The following is a 25,181-nucleotide window of genomic DNA, read 5'->3' as shown; positions in this document are numbered from 1 at the left end:
GTTTACCTTCCCCTCTACAATAGGAGTCTGATAAAACCCCCAATTCAGATTTATAGAAAAATTCAAATTTCAAAACCAACCAGCTGTCGAATCTTCTCTTGGTACCTTCCTCTGTTGATTTGTTCTACAGGTTGGAGTCTATCTTTTTTCCTGTGCAGACTCCTTCTCCAGACAGATACCTCTCAGAGTTCTTACTAGCAGCCTACATCTGTTGACCTTTTGCAGTTCTCCTCCAACTATTCAATTTTTTTCTGGTTTTATACCCCAAAGCAACTGATCATTTCATTGGTGTTAATATTGTCAAAATAGTAAATTCAAACTTGACTGAAGTTTGGTATCTTGGGGCATTTCAACCAATTAGCCGAATTTGAATTTGTTTTTTTTGTCTCCAGGCAACCCAGCCAATCTAACTGTTCAACCAAATGTTGCATTGTATCTTGTTCAGAACACTTGGTGCTGTGTCAGGTAGTTGTGCGAGCATTTAACTCTTAAAGGTATAGTATCCCTTACCCCTTCATAACACCCCCTCCCCAAGAAAAAATGAACCATCAGAATAAGAAGTTGGCTTCTTTTCTTTTCTATTCTTTAAACACTTTAGCATAACATATAGATAACTTTAATCTAAGTTCACCTTAAAACATTAGACCATAAGACCATAAGACATAGGAGCGGAAGTAAGGCCATTCGGCCCATCGAGTCCACTCCGCCATTCAATCATGGCTGATGCGCATTTCAGCTCCACTTACCAGCATTCTCCCCATAGCCCTTAATTCCTCGAGACAACAAGAACCTATCAATCTCGGCCTTGAAGACATTTAGCGTCCCGGCTTCCACTGCACTCCGTGGCAATGAATTCCACAGGCCCACCACTCTCTGGCTGAAGAAATGTCTCCGCATTTCTGTTCTGAAATGACCCCCTCTAATTCTAAGGCTGTGTCCACGGGTCCTAGTCTCCTCGCCTAACAGAAACAATTTCCTAGCATCCACCTTTTCAAAGCCATGTATTATTTTGTACGTCTCTATTAGATCTCCCCTTAATCTTCTAAACTCCAACGAATACAATCCCAGTATCCTCAGCCGTTCCTCATATGCTAGACCTGTCATTCCAGGGATCATCCGTGTGAATCTCCGCTGGACACGTTCCAGTGCCAGTATGTCCTTCCTGAGGTGTGGGGACCAAAACTGGACACAGTACTCCAAATGGGGCCTAACCAGAGCTTTATAAAGTCTTAGTAGTACATCTCTGCTTTTATATTCCAACCCTCTTGAGATAAGAGACAACATTGCATTCGCTTTCTTAATCACAGACTCAACCTGCATGTTTACCTTTAGAGAATCCTGGACTAGCACTCCCAGATCCCTTTGTGCTTTGGCTTTATTAATTTTCTCACCATTTAGAAAGTAGTCCATGCTTTTATTCTTTTTGCCAAAGGGCAAGACCTCGCACTTGCTCACGTTAAATTCCATCAGCCATTTCCTGGACCACTCTCCCAACTTGTCTAGATCCTTCTGTAGCCTCCCCACTTCCTCAGTACTACCTGCCTGTCCACCTAACTTCGTATCGTCGGCAAACTTCGCTAGAACGCCCCCGGTTCCCTCATCCAAATCATTAATATATAATGCGAACAGCTGTGGCCCCAGCACCGAACCCTGCGGGACACCGCTCGTCACCGGCTGCCATTCTGAAAAAGAACCTTTTATCCCAACTCTCTGCCTTCTGTTAGACAGCCAATCCTCAATCCATCCCAGCAGCTCACCTCGAACACCATGGGCCCTCACCTTGCTCAGCAGCCTCCCTTGTGGCACCTTATCAAAGGCCTTTTGAAAGTCTAGATAGACCACATCCACTGGGTTTCCCTGGTCTAACCTACTTGTTACCTCTTCAAAAAATTCCAACAGGTTTGTCAGGCATGACCTCCCTGAGATAAATACAAATCTCATTTAAATTTTATCAGTTAAATCCGCAATAACGCATCTTCGATTACATTCTTATGACCCACTACATGGACACATTTTATATTAAAAGTTTGTAACATAAGACTCCAATGAAATAGTCTCATATTCTGGTCTTTAAAACATTCTAAGAATGTTAGAGGATTGTGATCCGTGTACACAACCATTTCCGACATAACATTTTAACGTGCATGTCACGAGCAGTGGAAGGCCAATAGTTTTTTTTTGATTGTGGAGTATTTCCTCTGGTGGATATTGAGTTTCTTTGAAAAGTAACCAACTGGCTGCTCAATCCCATCCTCATCGTCCTGTAGCAGCACAGCTCCAACTCCTATGTCACTAGCATCAATGACGACTTTAAAAAGTTTTGAAAGGTTTGGTATAGCCAAAACTGGTTTGGTGGTTAATATTGCTTTTGAAAGATAGAACAATGCCAGGAGGTATTCAATCCACCAAAACTTTGTGTTCTTCTTCAGCAAATCGGTTAATGATGCCACTGCACTGCTGAAGTTTAGAAGAAACTTCTGATAGAATCTGCTGAGTCCTAAGAATCAAAGCACCACTTTTTTTGAGGTTGGTCGTGGAAATTCCTCAATAGCCTTCATCCTTGGTTCTGTGGGGTCAACCTTCCTCTACAGGTTATGTCTCAAGAATGTCACCTCTGCTTTCACGAATTCAGTTTTATTTAAGTTTATCACCAGTTTTGCTTCTCATAGTCGTTCAAAGAGCTCTGCCAACTGTACCATGTGATCTTCCCAGGACTTACTAAAGATCAAGACCATCCAAATAGTCTGCACAGTTTGTTAATTCAGCCACAACTCTGTTTATGAGTCTTTGGAATGTGGCGGGTGCATTCGTCATTCCAAAGGGCATCACTTTAAATTGATTATAGCCCATTTGGAATTACAAATGCAGAAATTTATTTTGCCATCTCTAATACAGGTACCTGCCACTAATCACACAGTAATTTCCAAATTGGTGATGTAGTTGGCTTGTCAGACTTTCTCGATACAGTCCTCCAATCTAGAAACTGGATAGGAGTCCAATTTTGTAACGGCATTGACCCGAAAATCTACGCAGAATCATCGAGTCTCGTCCAGTTTGGAAACGGAGACAATTGGTGAACTCCACTCGCTCTGGCTTCGTTCGATGATATTGTCATTGAGCATGGCATCCATCTCCTTCTGGACCTGTCTGGCTTTGAAAGGATTAAGCCAATAGGGGTGTTGTTTTAGTGGAACAGTATTCCCTATGTCTAATTCATGTGCAATCGCAACAGTCCTCCCCAACTGATTCTTACATATGTCCTTATACTGCAGTAACAAATCTTTCAACTGTGTTCTATGCTCTTAAGCCAGGTAGTTTACTCTTCAAATACTTCATTTTTTAAATCTATTTTGAGGCACATCAAAACCCACATCATCTGGATTTGATTCTTCACGCTGTGGGGCAGTAACTAACACCTGTTTCTCCAGTTCTTTCCCTCTAGCATAATACAGTTTCAACATGTTCACATGAAATACCTGACACCTTTATTGTCTATCTGGCATTTTTACTAGATAGTTCATCTGACTCAACTTATTCTCAATTTGATAGGGACCATTAAACTTGGCTTTGATGGGATCTCCTACCACTGGTAACAGTACTAATACGTCATCCGCTCAGGAAAACATCTGAGTCTCAGAGCTTTTATCTGCCACCTGCTTCATTCTATACTGTGCCCTCTTTAAATACTGTTTAGCTAACTCACCAATTCGATTTAGTCTCTCCCTCACCTCTGATCCATAATCCAAGTGTGAGATCTCCAACTTTGGTCCTGTCAATTTTTCTTGAAATTAATTTCAAAGGGCCTCTCACTTCATGCCAGAATATTAACTCAAAGGGAGTGAGCCTGAGTAGATTCATTTGGGGCATCTCCAATGGCAAACAATACGAATGGGATACAGCTATCCCAATCATTCAGGTAATCCTGACGGTATGCTCTCGACATGGTCTTCGAGGTCTGATGTCACCTTTGTAAAACTCCCTGGGATTTAGGATAATACACACTGGATTTAAAGGTGCTGTATACCTGAGCTACATATAACTCCCTTACACAGCCTAGCAGTAAAATTTGACCTTGGTCCGACTGAATCTCTCTGGGTAGCCCATACCGTGTGAAGCAAGCTACTAACTCTTCTATTACCCTTTTTAACCTAGATACTCCATAATGGAATTGCCTCCAGACATCGATTATGGTTAACAAGTACTGGTTCCCACTTCTAGTTTTCAGGAGGGGACCTACACAATCAATTATAACCCACTTGAAACGTTCTTCAAATGTGGGAATTGGCAACAAAGGTGCTGATTTTATTACCATCTATGGCTTACCTACCATTTGGCATGTATGACATGTATGGCAAAAGTTAACTACTAGGTGATCTCCTACAGGTAGTTCATGTGCTACCCTCCTGTCTGTATGCTACCGACAACACAATCGGGTACTCTTTGGTCCATTTCTCCTCTGCACTAACCTACCATGGTCTCCATTTCCATCTCAGGATTCTATCTTTCAGGTAATAATGCTCTGGAATATTCTCTGCCTCCTTTTCAGAGTACACATCCATATGTACATCTTTTATTGTCTTGTCATGAGGTTGAAAGTCCCTTAGCCTTTCAGGACTAAACGCTTCTTTCTGACTCTCTGCCTGTTCAAGATTTTCCTGCACCATTACGTCAGACAAGGTGTCTGCTAAGTAAATCTCAACTCCTTCATTTCTCTCTTTAGTTTTTGCTTCATGCTGTGACTTATGATAGTGGGATCTGGTTACTAGACATCTGAGAAAATACCAAGATATTTCTGTTTTAACTCCTCAGTTTCTTGGTCTTCCTTGGGCTTCTCCAAAACGAGGGGTGCCACTCCCACCTTGGATCCTGCCAAATGAGTCCCAAGAACAAATTTAATTCCTGGAACAGATACTCTGTCAATCACTCCCACTGTAACTTCCCCAGTCTTGAGATAGCACTCCAACCTGATCTTACACAGGAGAACGCTAAATTTCTGTCCATCTGTCCCACAAATTACCACACTCTTGGGCAACAGATCAGAAAGAGTGCATGTTCACTCATTGCTTACTATCAGCCAGTGGATAGATCCTTTATCTCTCAAAATTATAACTTCCTGTCCTTCTCACCCTGTTCTTCCTGAGTAAATTTTACCCACAGAAGAAAATTCTTTACAGAGGTCAGGTATTAGCTTCATAGCCAGCCCCTGTGCACTCGCCTGCAGCTCCTCAGCTCTTCTTGGGGCCTCCTTTACTACATTCAATAATGCCACTGGCTTAGCTTCTTTTACATCTTTTCCCACAGTGCCTTTCTTTAACGACCACTGTGGATTTATGTATCCCACTTTACTACAATGGAAACACCTGAGACCATTCACCTCCCTTCCACCCTCTTGGGCTTCTTTTTTAACCTGTGGTAAACTCTTACCAGTGTTCTCTATTCCTGGTTTCATAGTGTAGGATCTCCCCCTTTCCCAACTCCTATTCCTCAGAGGATGAAATTCTGGCCAGAAGCTTGTCTTACGCACCAACATGTATTCATGTGTTACTTGTGTTGCCCTTCTCACTTCTTGAACTTTCTGTTTCTCCACCTAATTTCTTACCATCTCTGGAAGTGAGTTTTTAAACTCCTCCAACAGAATAATGTCTCTTATAGGTCCTATCTATTTTTAAAGCATACACCCATCTATCAAAATGACCATGTTTAACTCTTTCAGACTCAAGTCTGACCTGGTTCCTCCTTTACGTTTCTGAACCCCTGCCTATATGCTTCTGGTACCAATTCATAAGGACTTAAAATAACCTGTTTAACCTCTGCATAATCTCTTGACCCCTCATCTGACAGTGTGGCAAATACCTCACTAGCTCTGCCTACCAGTTTGGTCTGAAGTAGCATTACCCACAAATCCTTGGACCACTATCTACCTAACCAACTTTTCAAATGAAATAAGGGCTTCATGTTCCTCATCAAAATGTGGCAGAGTTTTGACATATTTGCATGTATCACTACCTTCTCTTTCAATCTCCATGCTGTTAACCTGACTTTGCTGACTAAGTCACAACTTCAAGTTCAAATTTTCTCTTTTTGTCTCTCTTTCTTCTGTCTTTTTCCTCTCTTTCCTTCTCTCTCCCTTTATCTTCTAACTCCAGTTCCTCAATTGTAATTTAAGTTTTTCTACCTCTACTGCACTTGTCTGTTTCTCTGACACACCTAAGTGTTTGAGTAATTTCCTTACAACATCAGCTTTACTTTTGTCCTTGGTTGAACCCAAATCTAACTTATTTGCTAATTCCACAAGTATGGCCTTTTCCTTTCCTTCTAAACTTTCTTGGCATATTTGAGAATCACCTTCAAATCCCAGAACCTCTTGAGAGCAATTTTAAGAACCATTTCTCTCATCTTTAATTTAATCAACCAGAAATTGCCAACATTAAACACATGGTCTTACCCATGTTTTATTTAAAGATTTAGGACACTAACCTGCAAATGTTTAAATCTGCTGGGATAATTCATATCCCCAAATCTATTCAAATCTGGCTAAACCAGTTCAATCCTAATAATGATTCCCCAAACTGTTACAACATAGGGTTAAACCTCCCCCCTTAATTTAAACCTGCAACACAGAAATTACTTAATGCGTGCTGTAATCTGTTAAACTTTGAGGCAAAGAACGATGCCAGAAGTCACTATTTATAGTAAAAATTAACAACTTTAAATTTGTTTAAAGTCTAACAGAGAACAATTAACCAACACCTTTTTACAACTCATTTATCTAAACCTATCGTTTACCTTCCCTTCTGCAATATTAGTCCAATAAACCCTCCCCCCCCCCCCCCCCCCCACCCTCAACCATTTAAAATTTACAGAAAATTCAAATTTGAACACCAACCAGCTGCCGAATCTTCTCTTGGCATCTTCCTCTGTAGATTTGTTCTCCAGGTTGGAGTTGATCTTTTTTCCTGTGCAGATTCCTTCTCCAGACAGGTACCTCTCAAAAAGTTCTTACTAGTAGCCTACATCTGTTGGTCTTTTGGCGGTTCTCCTCCAACTGTTCAATTTTCTTTCGGTTTTATACTCCAAAGCATTGGACCATTTCATTGGTGTTAACATTGTCAAAATACTAAATTCAAATTTGATTGAGGTTGGGTATTTTGGGGCATAATTTAAACTGATTAGCCGAATTTGAATTTTGTTTTGTCTCCAGGCAACCCATCCATTCTAGTTGTTCCACCAAATGTTACATTGGATCTTGTTCAGAACACTTGATGCTGTCAGGTAGTTCTGCTAGCTCTTAACTCTCTTAAAGGTATAGTTCCCCCAGCACCTTCATAACACTAAGTCTCTTTGTTCTGCAACACTCCCCAGGGCCCTACCACTTACTGTACAAGTCCTGGCATGGTTTGTCTTACAAATATGCAATACTTCACCTTCATCTAATTTGAACTCCATTTGCCCAATAGCCCACCTGATCAAGGTGCTGATATTCTTTGAGAGAACCTTCTTCATTGTTCACTACATCACTAACTTTGGTGTTATCTGCAAACTTACTAACCATACCTCCCGTATTCACATCCAAGTCATTTATATAAATGACAAAAAGCAGTGGGCCCAGCATAGATCCTTGCAAAACTCTACTGGTCATGGGCCTCTCATCTGAAAAGCATCCCTCTATCTCCTATCTTCAAGCCAATTTTGCATCCAGTGGGATTGCTCCCTCTGGATTCCATTTGATCTAATCTCAGTAACCAGTCTATCATGCAGAACTTTGTTAAAAGTCCATATATAGATGTCTACCAGCCTGCATCGAAGCTTTTCATCTTGCATTCCTTCTTGGCAAAGCCTCTGTCCACTTGCCAACCAAGGAGCAACTTTTCTCCCCTAGAGAAAATTTGTTGTCAATTTGAAATTTGGCATTCTTTCTTTTGTCCTGATGAATGCAAGATGTAAAGCTTCAGCAACAAATCTCTTTTACTGTATTGTTCAATTTGAATGCTCCCAAGAGACAGTTTCATTATTTATTCGATTGCCTTCTAATGGTTAAGTTGAAATCCAATTTTAATACAAAAAAGCCAGAAGTAATACATGTGTAGCTGTGCTAAGAGAAGTCACACTAACAAGCCCCTCAGCCTTTGTCACGATCATCCACTCTACAATTAATACTGTTCTTAATTTCCAGCAGTTGAATGGATTCCCATGGATCATTTACTCTTTAAACAGATTCATCAACCTTTTCAGCCTTTTGTTGCAAGCTGAAGGCTCTAATCATTCCTCTGGTTTGGCTCCCAGTTGTAATCAGTAGCTGGAATGGGTCAACACTTTACATGACTTATCGAAGGCCATATTATAATATTTGTCATGCATTGCTTTCTCATCAATGTCTTCAGAACTGGCATAGTATCACTGGACTGGAAACTTAATCTAGTTTTTTCAAAAATTTGTTTTCGTGTAGGAGAGTATTCTTTCATAGTTCTGGTTTACGAATTGTAGACAGAGGAGTCAGTTGGTGAGTTACATTTCACAGTGTTCCAAACCTATGATTTATAATAGTAACCATATCTACTTGGCCCACCCATTTCAGTTTCTGGTCAATGGTAAGCCCAGGTAATTGATGGTAGATTCAGCGATTATAGTTCCATTGGATGTCATGGGGGAAGGAGGTTAGATTCTCTCTTGTTGGAGGTTATTAGTGTCGTAATGATGTTACTTGTCACTTATTAGTCCAAGCCTGAACATGGCCCAGATCTTGCTACTTGTAGACGTTGACTGTTTCAGTATCAGAGTTAAAACAATACTGAAATCAAATACCTCCACTCTAACCTTCTGATAGATGAAAGTTAAAGGATGCTATATAGGAGCATATTCTGAGGCTGAGACAGTCAAATCTCAGTATTCAAAGCTCTTTCCCTGTAGGTTAAAAGGGCGAAAGCAGGATATCCAACAAACAGTCATATCTGACTCAATGTTAGCTCTGTTGCAGTCTCCACACAGATGCTACAAAATCTGCTGACCTTCAGCACTTTTTTTTGAGGAATAGGACTGGATACAAACAGGACTGAAACAGTAGAATTTTGGATATCAAATTCATGTAATGTACAATGTGAGGGGGCTTGGAGGTAACAGAAGCATGGATGATAGCACTGCACCAACTCATCTCCTTATGTCAGAGACAGAGCAGTCTCAGTGATAGAATGGATGTGGACAAACGCTCTAGTTCAGATTAACAATTGAGTTATGAACCAAAATTAAATTCATAGAAATAGCTCAGCATTTAGATTCTGGATAAGGACTGTGTAAATATTGGACAGTGCACAGATATCAATACTCACTGGACTAGCACACACTGGAAGTCAAGCCCCACTATTCTTCGTCACAAAAATTAAAAGTTACAAAACAAAAGGCTTATCCCAATTTATCAGATCTTCAGACCCAGATTGAGAGAAAGCATTGACCAGGTTTCTGAACAAGAACCACTATTAGAAAGAAATTAGAATCTAGCAATGGGTAAATAAGTTATAAACCATCAGCACATAATTCTAATTAAAACTCTAATCTCCTTCTAAGCTCCCCCTGATAGAAACAGACAGACAGGGCAAAATAAATTACTGGCAGGTTGTTTAGTTGTCTTTATTTCCAAGTAGTGTTGAGATTATCCTCATAACTCTTCTGCTGGCCAGCACTTGGCTCCAGCCACCTTTTTCCAGTTGTTTTAATTGCTTGGCGAGAGGCACAATAAGGCTGGAACATTGTAAAAAAAAAGTCTTTGAATTATCAGTTTAACATCACAGCTGGAAACAACCACTGCAGGAATGATAAACTTTTTTTTTCAGGTTTGTAGGAGTTTTGACTGCAAAGAACCGAGGCCACTCTCAAGCTTGGGAAGAACTGCACATCTCTCTCTAACTTTGTTTCCAGCTCCAAACTGTACAGTTCTCTACAAACTAACTCCACAGTTGTTGGTAGGCAAAAAAGTCTTTGTCACTGATAACTCCATAGACCAATCAACTTCTTGTTGCCAGCAAAAGCTGCATGAGTATACGCTATTGGCTCCAAATAGTCTACAACTCAAACTACAATCACTGCTTATTCCAACAGTTATTACACAATACTCACATCAGGTTTCAGGGTACCGCCCTTTCAAACAGCAGCCATCCTTTTAATATTGTTTGTAAAACATTTCAGTCCCCTATTTTTAAGGGAATACAAAATAAAAAGACTTTGTCCTTACACAGGATATAAACAATTGAAAACAAAGTAGGTTTAACACCAATAATAAATTTATTAGGAGTTCAGTTTAGCATTTACTAAAACTGATTTCAACAGGAGACTCCAGATTCTGCTCGTGTTTAAGAACGGAAACTGCTAAAAATACTGCATCATTATTTCGAACAACCACAACATCATTTAAATTTAATTTTAGTAGTTTAGGAACAAACACTAATCGGATTGATAGCTAACATTCCAACATGCAGTACAGATGTTTTGCATTTTTAAAAGATCCGTTACCTCTTGCTCCTTTATCAATACTGGTCCTGCCCTCGAGAGTTTGCAACTAAAATTCAATTCTTCTCTCTCCGCCTCTTTTCTTACACTTGAATCACCGGAGTTCAGTTATTGACTTTTTATACCCAAACATTAAAATATTTTAGAAGTTCTTAGACACTCCATTTGATGGGTCATTTATTGTAATCTTTTTCAAGTTGAGTAAGTTGGACAGCAACTTCCTTTTCTGAATTCTTGTTAATGGTTACTGATTATTAGTATATTTTCATTTTACTCTTAATTCTTACATTCCATGGAAAATAATGGATTTTCCCAAGACTAATGGGCTTTAAGGGGTCTGTCACTTTTGTTATCCACTTAGGATACACATATTTATATCAACCAGATTTCAAATTTATTGGTACCTTCCAGCATCCAACATATCATCACTATCTCACAGCACAGTGGCATAAATTGTTTATTGCTAGGGATATTAGTTTCAAGTTTACCTTATCTAACCATTCCATTTTGTTTAAAAGAGTCCTGATTCTTGCTTGGGATATCTTGAAGGACGTGGTGCCCTTTTCCAAATTCTTTATAGCTTATTTATTGTTACTCCCATCTTCTGTGTTTAGCTATGGCATTCCCACATTATGGCAAGACAAGACTACAAATTTGAATGACACGCTATTTTCAACAGTTATAAAGTTACACAAGTTTGTTCTTCATTTGCCATATTACCACCTCATTATTCCTGGTCTCAGGTTCATACATTCCTTCCTCGGTCTGTGTCAATATCTGTTTATTGGTTGTCTTTGTTTTGATATAATTTTATATGGCTTCCTCAAATGCACTTTGCATATTTTGTTGTTCTCTCAATAATGATGTCACTTATCTATCACTTCAGCGTTGTTTTGTGAACTCTTCACCTTGCTAAAATATTGAAATTATTCCAGACAACATTACAGATCCTCTAAAACCAAATAATCCACTTGTTAGCTCAGTTGGCTTGATGTCTGCCTTGTGAAGCAGAACGATGGCAACAACTTTGTTCAATTTCTACACTGGCTGAAGTCACCATGAAAATTCGCCTTCTCAACTTTTCCCCTTGTCTGAGATGTGGTGACCTTCAGATTAAAACGTCATCAGTCATTTCTCTCTGAGAAAGCAGCCTTATGGCCCTCTGAGACAGTGGCGACTTTTCTTTTATTTGCATTTCCACAGACATTTTCTTGCACCAATTGAGGTTTAGCACTATTTAATGAACCGAGAGGTTATATCAAACAGAAAAGATTGAACAGGTTCTTTTCCTCAGAAATGTTAAGGGATCAATTTGATAAATGCCTTTTAAAACTACAAAAGTGGCGCAATAAGATGGCAGTGGACTAAAGCTTCTGAACCCAAGGCTCATCTCCTCCTCTTTTCGTTTTTTTTTTCTAGTTCTTCTCTTTTTTTTTCCTTTCTTGCCTCTTGAAGAGCTCAGTTGCTGTGATGGTATTGGAGGCAGTGAGTGGGATCCAGCAGTGTGGGCATGCATAGGCCCATCAGTATGGACTCATGGCAGCTACTTCAGAGGCGAGTTGGATTTCCTGGTGGCTTCTCCATCATTGAGCTGAGCTCATGGCTGCTGTGGCGGAGGAGAGTTTGGGCTCTCAGCAGCATCTGCATCTGGTGCAGATTCATGGGGGCAGTGGTGGTGAGTTTGGGCACTGTATGAGACCAGGCAGCATCAGCAGTGGCTGCTGAGTTGAGTTTGGGGTGATGCAGTACCTGGTGGCATCTACATTGGCAACATCCATCAAGGGCATGGTAGAGGTGAGATGGTGTTGAAGAGTCGCGATTTTCATTCCAGCCATGGTGGAGCGAAGAGGACTCGTGCCTGGCCATCAGGCCCATGATGGAGCACTTAACAAGAATAACTACAAATGTGTACACTTTTATTTCTTCATATTTCTGCATTTATATTCTATCTTTTCATTTATTTTTCAGTGTTTTACGATGGCAGAATGGCAACTCTAAACAATACCTTTCACTGTATTTTGTAACAAGATACACGTGGCAACAAATAAATCAAGTGTTTAACAGGTAACACTAGTTGGGGGTAGGGGAGGGGTGCAGTCCAAAATAAACTGTAAATGCAAATTTACCATTATTAAATCCAATAGGAAATTCAGAAGAAACTCCTTTAAGCAAAGAATACTTAAGATGTGGAAGCTGCCGCTATGCAGAACAATTTAGGCATACAGCATAAATGGATTTAATGGGAAACAAAGGTGTTATGATGGGGATAAGTGAATCACAAGCATAAGGCAGGCAATTCGCATATCATTCTTGTGTTGCTTATTTCAAAGAACTATGCAACTTATTCCACTCCAAGACTTCTATCTTCTGGCCTGGTAATGTTTTCTCCAGTTACCCACTCATGCATTCTCCCAATCCACCTCATTCCAAGTCCCCAATATTAAACTCCATTATTAAACAAACATTCTTATAACCATCTTTGGCCCACAAAATAGAACTGAGGTGGCCAGAACTTGACAATATTCCACTTATTCTTTTTCAAAAAGAATAAAAAGTCGAGCATACCAGAATTTTACAGCATAGAAAGAAGTGTGGTGAGAGGACTCAAATATGGATTTTACACAATTGTCAGTGCCAAGTAGCCTGTTTTACCATGTAATTTCAATGTTATTTTAAAAAAATAATACTGGATTGTCAACTTCAATGACCTGACTGGCTATACTTTACCCTTTGTGCCAACATGTGTGTGTTTGGGCTTGCATGTATGCACACAGCTCTATTTTACTCGATCACAGAAAAGCATAGCAACAAACAATTTGACATCAGCTTGCATCATTCCAAAAGTGCTCAGCTGCAGCAAAACCTTGTTTTTAGTTAATGGTTAGAAGAATATTAAGCTATTTTTTGAAAAATTCATGGTTAGCAGACTCCGTACTGACTGCAAAATATATTCAAACACTAGTAACAAAAAAAATTATTGGAATGTTTGGCAAACTAAATTAACAGCCCTTAATCTCTCTTTCAGCAATCAGACACTGACACATGGCATTCTCTAAAGCTGTTTAACAAACACTGAAATCAAGAGAAAACTGTGGAAGGCTAGTTCAAATATCCACATGGGTTAATCCTCAACACAAACTTCCGAGCAAGTTCTGGTTTCAAATTGATTTAATAATGTACATGGGCATTTTAGCACAAAACACATTGAATCAATTTAAGAAAAAAAAAATCAACTGTCTGAAGGAAAGGCCCACCAGAGGTTTGTGAGTAGCACACACATCTGCACAACTTTGGTCTTGTTTTATCACTCCTGTTTATAAATCAACACAAAAAGTTGTACAATTTGTATGTGATAGTACACTATAATCAAACCATAAACAAATCATTCCAATTCCCAGTTAATCACTGTGGCTCCCAATTTTACATCTAAAATGACCAGATAAGAGAACCATCGCCATTTTGTCAGTCCACAGATTGCACTTTTAAAAGGAATGCTATGTTTGTTCCCATAATGAAGTGTCCTCAAACACAGATAAATAACATTTGACAAAATGTAAGTTTTTATAAATTTATTCAAAAATGACAAACAAGTGGATTCTGAAAATTTGTAGCCTGAACAATTTTGCACAGAACAAGATTTTGTCGCACGATGCTTTGGAAGAAGCTTTGAAGGAAGGAAGTGCAACATTTAAATCCTAAGAATTTTAATAGTCAAAGCAAACAAACAAAAACAGGCAGTTTTCTTTAAAAAAAAGGCTTAGAAGTTAATTTAAATATCATTCTTATCTACAACCACTGTTGTTGAAAACATACATGGGTCTTCTGCAGCTGTTTTACATACCGTGACAGCTGTACATCTTATTACAATGTTTTAATTTTGTGTTATTGGAAAACTTGCTGTTAATAGGTTTCTTCCAACATTTAATATGTACGAATCTCTTTCCAAAAACCAGAACAAAAACATATGTATGACTTTCTTTCAACAACCTTCACTGTCCAAATAGTCTTATGTAATAGTTGATGAAATGAATGGGCTCAAAATAAAACCAGCAGATGCAAAATCTGGTATAGGCTCCTAGGTGGGAAATGAATTTATCAATTTCCTCAAAAGGTTTCTTTTTCTTATTTTACAAAAACATAAGTGTAGTCCATTCATTGTAAAGGGTTGATCAATCCACCCACAGCTTCGATTCAGGAAATCCAAAATGATACTTGGCAAGACTTACCAGTAGGAATTGACTGAATATTTGATGAGCAAAACAGTAGGCTTTAAAGAGGAATTAATGAGACAAGAGGTGAAGCAGAAAATATATATGAAAATGTTGTTATAAAGTGCCAGTGAATCTGATCAGAAACATGTGGGGCCAGTCTCCCTCCAGACAAACTATTCAAATAAACTATTCGAAAGCAGAAGTCAAAGGCAGGCCTACAGAGAAAAATCGAAGGCCAACATTCATTTAGAAGAAATAACTTACTCAGTAAGTTTCTGAATTTTTCCAAAAGGTATACAGAAGTGGTAACTCCAAGTAACAGCTTATTTGAACTCTGCAAGCTGAAAGTGTCATACAAACAGTATTTAAAATGAAGTTAAATTCACAGGAATCCAAAGTAAATCAAGAGAATGGTTAGTACATTGATGAAAAAGTTGGAAAAGGGAGAAGCAGTGTCAAACTACAAAACAGCAAAGCTAAAAAGAGGGAAATTTCCAAGTAGAATTTAGTAGGGGTTAACTTTTGTACATGTCCAAGATCTACAAAGCCAAACACAAGTTAGCAAATTTCTATTGATAATAAAATAGGAAATGCAGACAGGTTTCAACAAACAAAATCCACAGAAAGGTGGTGATGGGTCAGATATATGGCAAATGAAATTCTGATAAACGCAAGCGATATTCTTGGCTATTTCATAACTATGCCTTGAGAGTATATGGAAATTACTTCAATTTCCAAAAGGATATTTGGAGAGTTAGCTGGGGTAATATCAAATAGCGCGAGGATATAAAGCCCGGATATAACTTGCAGATTTTCAGAAATTGGCATATTTACAAGTTGTTGCTTAGACCACACTTGGGATACTGCGATTAAGAGCCTATGAAGAAGAGTGATTCCAAGGGTAAGCAGATAAAATCATAAAAAGGGATATGTTTGAATTCTAATTATGGTAAAGTTACAGCAAACTTGCAGTCAGGACCATGGGAGCAGAATAAATTTACATTTGACTACTTTAAAACCTGTTTGCTTAAAATGTAAATATTCATCTTCTATGGGAGTAGGACAGAGCAAGTCAGAAAGAGTACGAGAAACAGAAACATTAGCACAAAGTTTAAAATGCGTCCAAATGGTAAAGTGAAAAAGCTGGACGCTAAAAGTTTGTGTTTCAAGCCAAATACACTTTTATATCCTCAACTGATGTTTCTTAAAATGATTTGTAGAAATAAATACTGCTATCTACAACTTTTATGTAATGCCTACTTCACGTATTATAAAATCTCAATACCATACCTCTCCCACACAGTGCAAAACAGTAAATGGTGCAATATTACATATTACCTAAACTCATGACACCTCTGGCAGGGTGAAAGTCCAGAGCAACAGCAAAATCTAAAGCTTTGCTCTTAAAAGAATGCAGTACCATTGAAAGAAAAGAGCTTAAGAAAATAGCATTAGAGAAGAAGAGCCACCTTATGCAATCTATCACAAGTGGCATGACACATCTTTTTCAGTTATGATGTAAAATGAGTTTAGTCAGTTAAAGTATGACATTATTCTACCTATTTTCATAGGAGTTGAAGACTTGCTACTACAAATGACTGTGCAAGGGTTAAGAGATCAAACAGCAACGCTTTGCAGAGAAAAGAAACAAAATCTTTATATCAGGATTAAGATTGTATTTGAAAACAGCAGAAATCAGCACCCTTAACAAAACAATCTCAACAGAATAATGCCTTCAGGCTTCATTGTAACTGATTTACATAAATAAGGGAACAGCCCTCAAAGGCAGCACAATCGAAATTTTGCCTTTGGAAAGCTACAGTTTCAATCATCAGAGTATAAGCACAAATCCATCAAAACAAGGGCTGCCAGATCTATCAGTAAATCATGCAATCGTGGTTTAATAAAAAAAAAGACCTTTAGGAGATGTAATGTGTAAGGTTCATATTCTCTGGCATTCCAAATAAGACAAGCAAACATCAGCACCCCCTTTCCCCTCTCCCCACACTTACAATGATGCAACTTCTCAGGACTGGGATGGACCTTTAGAACTAAAAAATATTTGAGACGTGAACTTCTGTGCTCAACTTCCTACAAGGTCATTACTAATGATACACCAAGTTTAACAGCTCAGATACTAAGTGTGTTCTGCATGCGTACGCAAAATCAGAATATCATGGGAGCCACAGGTTGTGTGCAAACCTACACAAAACATTAAAATATTTAATTCTAGAGCTAGGGAAAAAAAAAATCTCATTCCCTTGAACCTTCCTCTGGCTTTTAACTGTTTCAAAAAGCTTAATTCATTAGATTTGCTGCTAGGTTGCATTAAATTTACTTTAAGCTTGATAATTCAAATCTTCTCCTTCACAACTTCATAAATTAAATACTGTATAAACTAGTCAGAAGCTAGGGTGGAGAATCATCACAAGGCAATTAAAGACTATAAAAGCTAGTCTTTAGTGCAACTATAAAGAAAAATCAGGATAACTGAAATGAAAACCAGGCTGGTACTGTTGTAGCTCTGTCATGCAACAGTACCAGGCTGGAATCAACTTGCGACATCCCATGCACCAGTTAAGTGTGACTTCTGTAGAACTTAATGGGGCCTTTAGTTACTAGACTGCTTTTATAGTTTTTGCGACAGCCTTTGTGGTGCCTATACCACATCTGTATCTGCAGGTACATATTTCACAAATAAATAACCAAATCAGTAAATTAATTGCAAGACTCAAAGGGATTGCCAGATAAAGTTTGAATGTTGAAAGGATAGCCTTTACCCAGCCTTAGGTAGATCTGCTGACCTTCATCCCAGCCCAAACAAAGTAAAATGCACTGTTTACTGTACTACATTGATTTACATTACAATATGCCACACCTGCGTATTTACTGGAAAACCTTTTTTCAAAAAGACTTAGTTATTTCATTTCTTTTTACAAGCATTGAGGCTCACAAAGACAGCAGCAGATGGTTGAACGGTGCTTACAGGTTACATACTTTAGAATATGAACTGGTATACTTGTAACTATCTCTGTGTACAAATGATTAGGTGCTTGGGGCTGTCTTTGCTATTCACCTCTTCTTGGGCGGATTTGCCGTGCGAGGGGGCGTAACAGGGCGGCCAGAGTTCAAACCTCCATACTGGTATTTTGCTTTCTTTTCAGAAGGCTTTAGAATCTAAAAACAGATATAAAATGCATATTCACTTAAATTATCTGAGCAACGAATGGATCTCATAAACAAGTTCGAAGAGGCATAATTAAAACATGCCAAGCTAAAGGAGAAATTTTATGAGGCGACTCAAAATGACAGTCAAAAGACAAACAAAAACTTTTTCTTGAAATTCAAATCAAGGGCAGCAGGATGTTAAAATGGAAGCAAGGTGCAAAAATAAAAATGCAATATACAATCCAGGCACCTTCTACTCCTCTGAGAGACCATGTGCCTAATGGGAGAGATGCTTCTTACCAACCACACTTTGCAGAATTTATACACAGAAGTTTAAAAGAACACTGCTCAACCCTATTCTTTCTAGGACTAGCAAGCAAATAGATGAAGGGATTATAAGGTTTAACTGTGCTAGCAGAAAACAGTAAATCCAAAATTAAAATCAGGCACAAAGCACAGAAGTGGAGCTCATTTGCACACAGACCACAGGACCAACATGCTCTAGACAACACAGAATTGTTCTGGATGGGACGTAGATAGTCAGGTATCTAAACTAGCCAAGGCTTCATCTCAAAAGGTATCCTCCACATTGTAATCAGAGAAGCTCAAGGCATTGATCTTTGATAGTCCCGTAAGCGTCATCACGGATTTGAGTTACACAATAAAACATTTTTGAAATTTTCATACAACATGGCTGGCTAAGCCAACATTTGTCGCCCATCCCTAAATGACTGAAAAGATGGTGATAAGCTGCTTCTTGAATCACTGCAGTCTATGTAGCACAGGCTCTAGCCACAATTCAGTTAGACGAGATGTTTCAGGATTTTGACCGACTGACAGTGATAGAATCAAAACTCCAGATGGTTTGCACCCTTGCCTGGAACCTGTAGTTAGTGGTCCTCACATACATCTGCTGCCCTTACCCCTCTACTGTGATAAAGGTCACATGTTTGGATAATGCAATTAAAATTTACACATTCTAAATGATCATATAACAGAATGAAACTGGCAGTTTTATGAGGAACATTTGAGACTATACGTACTGGAGCCAGGAATAAGAAGTGATCTTACTTAAACAGAAGGTTCTGAAAAGAATTTACAGGGTAGAGGTTGGGAGGATGTCTCTTAGCAGGAGCTTGGAAGTCGGAAACAGCTTAAAAACAATGGGCTCCATCTCAAAACCCATCTCAGAGGGTCTTTGGAATTAATTTTCCTGGACAGCAGTGGAGATTCAATCATCTACTTTATTCAAAGTTGATTCAACAAGAGAAATTGGAATTCATGGTGGGCAGATAAGAAAAAGGAGTTGGGGCCACAATCCAACTAGCTACAGAAAATGCATTATAAAAGGTGGATAAACAAGAGGCCCAGAGTCATACAGCACGGAAACAGACCCTTTGGTCCAGCTTATCTATACTGATCATAATCACAAACTAAACTAGTCTCACCTGCCTGTGCTTGGCCCATACCTCTTCAAATTATTTCTTATTAGTGTACTTATCCAAATGTCATTTAACTGTTGTAACTGTACCTACATTCACCACTTCCTCTGAAAGTTCATTCCACACAAGAATCAAGCATTGTGTAAAAATAAAATGGCCATTTTTCTTTAAATCTTCGTCCTCTCACTTTTAAAAAATATGCCCCCTAGTCTTGAAATCCCCACTCAAGGGAACAGATACTTGTCATTCACCTTATCTATACCCCTCCAGTGACAAAGGTCCCAGCCTCTCCTTCCAATTCAAACCTTTCAGTCCTGGCAACATTCTGGTAAAACGTTTCTGAACCCTCTCCAATCTAATCATATCCTTCCCATATGGGGGGACCAGAACTGGACACAATACTCCAGAACAGGCCTCACCAACGTCCTTTATAACAATAGACAATAGGTGCAGGAGTAGGCCATTCTGCCCTTTGAGCCTGCACCACCATTCAATATGATCATGGCTGATCATCCTTAAACCAGTATCCTGTTCCTGCCTTATCTCCATAACCCTTGATTCCACTATCCTTGAGAGCTCTATCCAACTCTTTCTTAAATGAAGACTGGGCCTCCACTGCCCTCTGGGGCAGAGCATTCCACACAGCCACCACTCTCTGGGTGAAGAAGTTTCTCCTCATCTCTGTCCTAAATGGTCTACCCCGTATTTTTAAGCCGTCCTCTGGTTCGGCACTCATCCATCAGATGAAACATGTTTCCTGCCTCCAGAGTGTCCAATCCTTTAATAATCTTATATGTCTCAATCAGATCCCCTCTCAGTCTTCTAAACTCAAGAGTATATAAGCCCAGTCGCTCCAGTCTTTCAATGTAAGGTAATCCCGCCATTCCAGGAATTGACCTTGTGAACCTACTCAATAGCCAGAATGTCTTTCCTCAAATTTGGAGACCAGAACTGCACACAGTACTCCAGGTGTGGTCTCACCAGGGCCCCCTACAGCTGCAGAAGAACCTCTTTACTTCTATACTCAATCCCTCTTGTTATGAAGGCCGGCATACTATTAGCCTTCTTCACTACCTGCTGTACCTGCATGCTTACCTTCATTGACTCCTGTACAAGAACACCCAGATCTCTTTGTACTGCCCCTTTACCTAAATTGATTCCATTTAGGTAGTAATCTGCCTTCCTGTTCTTGCCACCAAAGTGGATAACCATACATTTATCCACATTAAACTGCATCTGCCATGCATCTGACCACTCACCTAACCTGTCCAGGTCACCCTGTAATCTCCTAACATCCTCATCACATTTCACCCTGCCACCCAGCTTTGTATCATCAGTAAATTTGCTAATGTTATTACTAATACCATCAATATATATTGTAAAAAGCTGTGGTCCCAGCATTGATCCCTGCGGTACCCCACTGGTCACTGCCTGCCATTCCGAACTGGAGCCATTTATCACTACCCTTTGTTTCCTGTCAGCCAACCAACTTTCAATCCAAGTTAGTACTTTGCCCCCAATATCATGCGCCCTAATTTTGCTCACTAACCTCCTATGTGGGACTTTATCAAAAGCTTTCTGAAAGTCCAGGTACACTGCATCTACTGGATCTCCCTCGTCCATCTTCAGAGTTACATCCTCAAAAAATTCCAGAAGATTAGTCAAGCATGATTTCCCCTTCATAAATCCATGCTGACTCTGACCTATCCCGCTACTACTATCCAGATGTGTCATAATTTAATCCTTTATAATAGACTCCAGCATCTTTCCCACCACTGAGGTCAGACTAACCGCAACATGACATCCCAACTCCCATACTCAAATGACTGAGCAAAGGCAGCAAGTGTGCTAAATGTCTTCTTAACCACCGTGTGAACATGTGATGCAAACTTCAAAGAATATATCCCTGAACCCCTGGGTATCTCTGCTCTGCAACAGCACCCAAGGCCCTATGTTTCATTTTATAAGCCCTGCCCTTGTTTGTTTATACAAAATGAAATGCCTCACATTTATCCAAATTAAACTCCATCTGCCACTCTTCAGCCCTTTGACCCAATTGATCAAGATCACTTTGTAATCTTAGATAACCTCTTTCATCATCTACAATACCACTAAATTTTGGTGTTATCTGCAAACTTACAACCATTCCTTTTATGTTCTCATTTAAATCATTTATATAAATGATGATCAGAAGTGGACCCAAACCAATCCCTTTGGAAAAACGCTGGTCACAGGCCTCCAGTCAGATAAACAACCCTCCAGCACGACTATTTCCTGCCATTAAGCCAATTTTTGAATCCAATTGACAAATCTCACCCTGAATCACATGATCTAACTTAATTAATTAGTCTACCATGCCGAACCTTGTCAAAGGCTTTACTGAAGTCCAGGTAAACAACGTCTACCATTCTTGCCTCATCAAACTTCTTGGTTAGTTCCTCAAAAAGTTCAATCAAGTTTGAGAGAGACATTTACCCTCGCACAAAATCATATTGACTATTTCTGATCACTCCTGACCTCTCCAAATGCATATAAATCTATCCTTCAGTATTATCTCCAATACTTTATCCACCACTGAAGTCAGACTCACAGATCTATAATTCCCAGGCTTCTCCTTCCATCCCTTTTCAAACAAAGATACAAAATTAGCCACTCTCCAATCATTCGGCAATTCACCCATGGATGATACAAATACTTCTGTAAGGGCCCCACAATTTCCTCCCCAACTTCCTCGGATAAGCTAGATCAGGTCCCAGAGATTTATCCACCTTTATATTTTCTAAGACCTCCAGCACTTCCTCTTTTGTGGTATGAGCTGTTTTCAAAACATAAATATCTATTCCCATCCCCACCCCCACTGAGTTCTCCAGCGTCTATTTCTTTCTCCACAGTGAAAAACATCACAAAGTATTAATTTAATCTCTCTCCCATCTCCTCAGGTTCAACACAAATATGACATTTTTATTCTTTAAGGGGCCCTATTCTCTTCACTGGTTGCTCTTTTGTTCTGACTGTACTTGCAGAATCTCTTTGGATTACCCTTAACCTTATCTGCCAACGCTATCTCATATCACCCCTTTGCCTTCCTGGACTACTAAAGAATGGCCCTGCATTCTTTATACTATTCAATGGTAGGAAAAGCAGGCCATCTATTATTGGAAATGCAATAGATTAAGAGAAGGGAATATGCAATGAGACCAGTTGTTGAAGTCAAGCATGCAGGTACAGTAAGTAGTAAAAGGTTGCAAGAGGTATATGGTCGTAATAGCAACAGAATTACGATGAAGCAAGGATGTCTTGCTGCAATTATACCAGGGTCCTGGTGAGACCACACCTGGAATATGGCGTTGGTGTGTAAATTCAGTTTTCTTAGCTGAGGAAGTGCTGTAGAGGGAATGCAGCAATGCTGTAGCTGACTGATTCTCTGAATGGCAGGACTGGTGTACGAGGGGAGGTCGAATCAGTTAGAATTTCAGAAGAATGGGCAAGGCTGAATATCAGCTACAAAATTTTAACAAGACTAGACAAGGTGGATTCAGGGTGAAATGCTGCTGATGGCAGGGGAGTCCAGAACCAAGGGTCACAGTCTAAGGATATAGGGTAAACCATTTAGGACTGAGAAATGCTTTAACCAGAACGTGGTGAGTCTTTAGAAGTCAGTACCACTGAAAGCTGTCGATGCCCAAAAAAAAAGCATCAAATTATCAAATGGCAGAGCAGGCTCAATAGGCTAAAGGGCCTTCACCTGCTCCTATTTTTTATGACTTTATGATCAAGTAATTTTAGCTATTATTAAAAACAGAATTCTTTCAATTTAGAAAAGCAATTCTTCCTGTGGATTATTTGCCCGATGATGAGGGGCTAAATTTAGTCTAATAAGAAATAATGTATCATTCACCATTTGTTCTTCAGGAAAATAGTTAAATCACTTTTCCTATTGTGTATTGTACTGAAGTGAACAGTCCAATAAATACCACAATATGCACTTGACCAATACATACCTGAAAAGAACACATTAACGTTTCATCGACACTCATCATTCCTCCAGCATTATCGAACTCGCCACAGTAGTTAGGAGCAGAAAACAATGTAACCAGTTGGCGTTTTGCAAAGAATTCATAACCATCTTCAACCACCTGAAAATTCAACGTTTATTACATGAATAAGGCTGTAATTTTCCACTCTGATTTTGCAAGTTTTTTTCAGGCCCAAGTCTTGGTTCAGACATGTTCCTTTCAGGAAAAGCCAACAGCTACTCATTCTGGGGAAACATCTTGCTGATGTCACAGGGAGAAAGGGAGAGTGGTTTCTAATTGATTAGTGTAGGTCAGATGCTAGTTTGTAATAACTTGTTCATTCACTTGATGCTACAGGTGAAGGAATCTTACTGCAGTACAGGGTAAGTGCACCTCAGTTTTTCCAAAGGGTTCAAACAGTTAGCCCATCTTCTGGTTAGTACAGGGAATTCAGAGAGTGAGTAAGTTGGGTGGTGCTATTTGTTAGAAAGTAGTAACTGTGATTTTTAGGCAGTAAATTAAATTTAAAACTTAAACTTGTAATCTAGAGGCAACGGAGAGTTACTTATGTCAGTTGTTTGGATTTTGTGTTCCACCTACAGGATATAGTCAATCATGGATGCTGAGAGCATCCCTGATAATTACATCTGCAGGAATGGTGCCCAGGTTCAGCTGCTCACTGAACAAATGGATCGGCTGGAGAGTCAATCAGAGACATTAAAGAGCAAACAAATAGCAGACAGCGACATATTCAGACATTATAAAAACGTGGTCACACCCAAGGTACAAGTACATAGAAAGGTGACAGCTTAATGAGGCAGACAGTTAGTGCAAGAGTGAGGTGCTGATGAGGGGGATGGCCCATCAGGTGACAGCAACAGCCAGAGCAGTGGCACAACAGCTGATCCTGCTGTACAGCAGGGAGGGACAAATCATAGTAGAGCAATAGTAATTGCAGATTTGATAGTCAGTGGCACCATGAAATGGGAGGATAAACAGAGACAAGTCACAGTGGCACAAATGACATAGGTAAGAAGAATGACAAGTCCTACAGTGACAATTCGGGAAGCTAGGTAGGAAACTAAAAAGCAGGACCTCTAGGGTAGAGATCTCAGGACTACTCCCCTTGCTATGTACTATTGAAGCTAGGAACAGAGACATAGTACAATTGAACATGTGGCTAAAGAGCTGGCGTAGAGACTAGGACTTCACTGGGATATCTTCCAGGGAAGGTGGGACCTGTACAAGGAGGACAGATTATGCCTAAACAGGAGGGACACCAATATCCTGGGAGGTTTGATAGTGCAATTAGAGAGGTTTTAAACTAGAGTGGTGGGGGATGGGTACCAGAGCAACAGATCAGTAAGTATAGAGACTGAGGAAGAGCTCGAGACAAAGGTAAATAAAGCTAAGAAGAAAAGCAGTCAATGAGAGGTTGCTGAGCTCAAGAGAACTTTGACTGCATTGCTTCAATGTAAGTATAATAGGTAAGGTGGGACGAACTCTGAGCCTGGATTAATGTATGCAATTATGATGTCATTGCTATCACAAAGTTCTGATAGTTATGGTTGAAAGAGGGACAGGATTGGCACTTAACGTTTGGAATAACGTTTTAGATGAGATAGAGCAGAAAATAAAGAAGTGGGGAGTTGCATTACTAGTTCGGGAGCATATCACAACTGTGTAGTGGGAAGACACCCTGGAGGGGTCTTGCAGCAAGATATTATGGGTAAACTGAAAAACAGGAAGGGTGCGATCACAATGCTGGGATTGCACGACAGACCTCCCAGCTGCCAGTGGGAGGTCAAGGAAGAGATATATAATCAGACTCTGCAAAGATATGGAAA

The 25,181-nt window shown here is 39.5% G+C and overlaps 1 protein-coding gene across 1 annotated transcript in view; it reads right to left on the bottom strand.

Annotated features, from left to right (window-relative positions):
• Positions 1-14,051: 14,051 nt before the first annotated feature.
• ppp1cb (protein phosphatase 1, catalytic subunit, beta isozyme) overlaps positions 14,052-25,181 on the bottom strand; it is a 112,172-nt gene continuing 101,042 nt past the window's right edge. Inside the window, exons 7-8 of the mRNA XM_072551368.1 lie at positions 23,320-23,454; positions 14,052-17,885 (exon numbers count right to left, since the gene is read on the bottom strand). Of these exons, the coding sequence (XP_072407469.1) occupies positions 17,781-17,885; positions 23,320-23,454 (240 nt within the window). The 3' untranslated portion in view covers positions 14,052-17,780. The remainder of the gene's footprint in view (positions 17,886-23,319; positions 23,455-25,181) is intronic.

Source organism: Chiloscyllium punctatum, chromosome 3, assembly GCF_047496795.1.
Source record: "Chiloscyllium punctatum isolate Juve2018m chromosome 3, sChiPun1.3, whole genome shotgun sequence".
Classification (NCBI taxonomy): Eukaryota; Metazoa; Chordata; class Chondrichthyes; order Orectolobiformes; family Hemiscylliidae; genus Chiloscyllium; species Chiloscyllium punctatum.
Note: the sequence above shows the minus strand (reverse complement) of the source record. Positions and strands in the feature narration are given on the sequence as shown.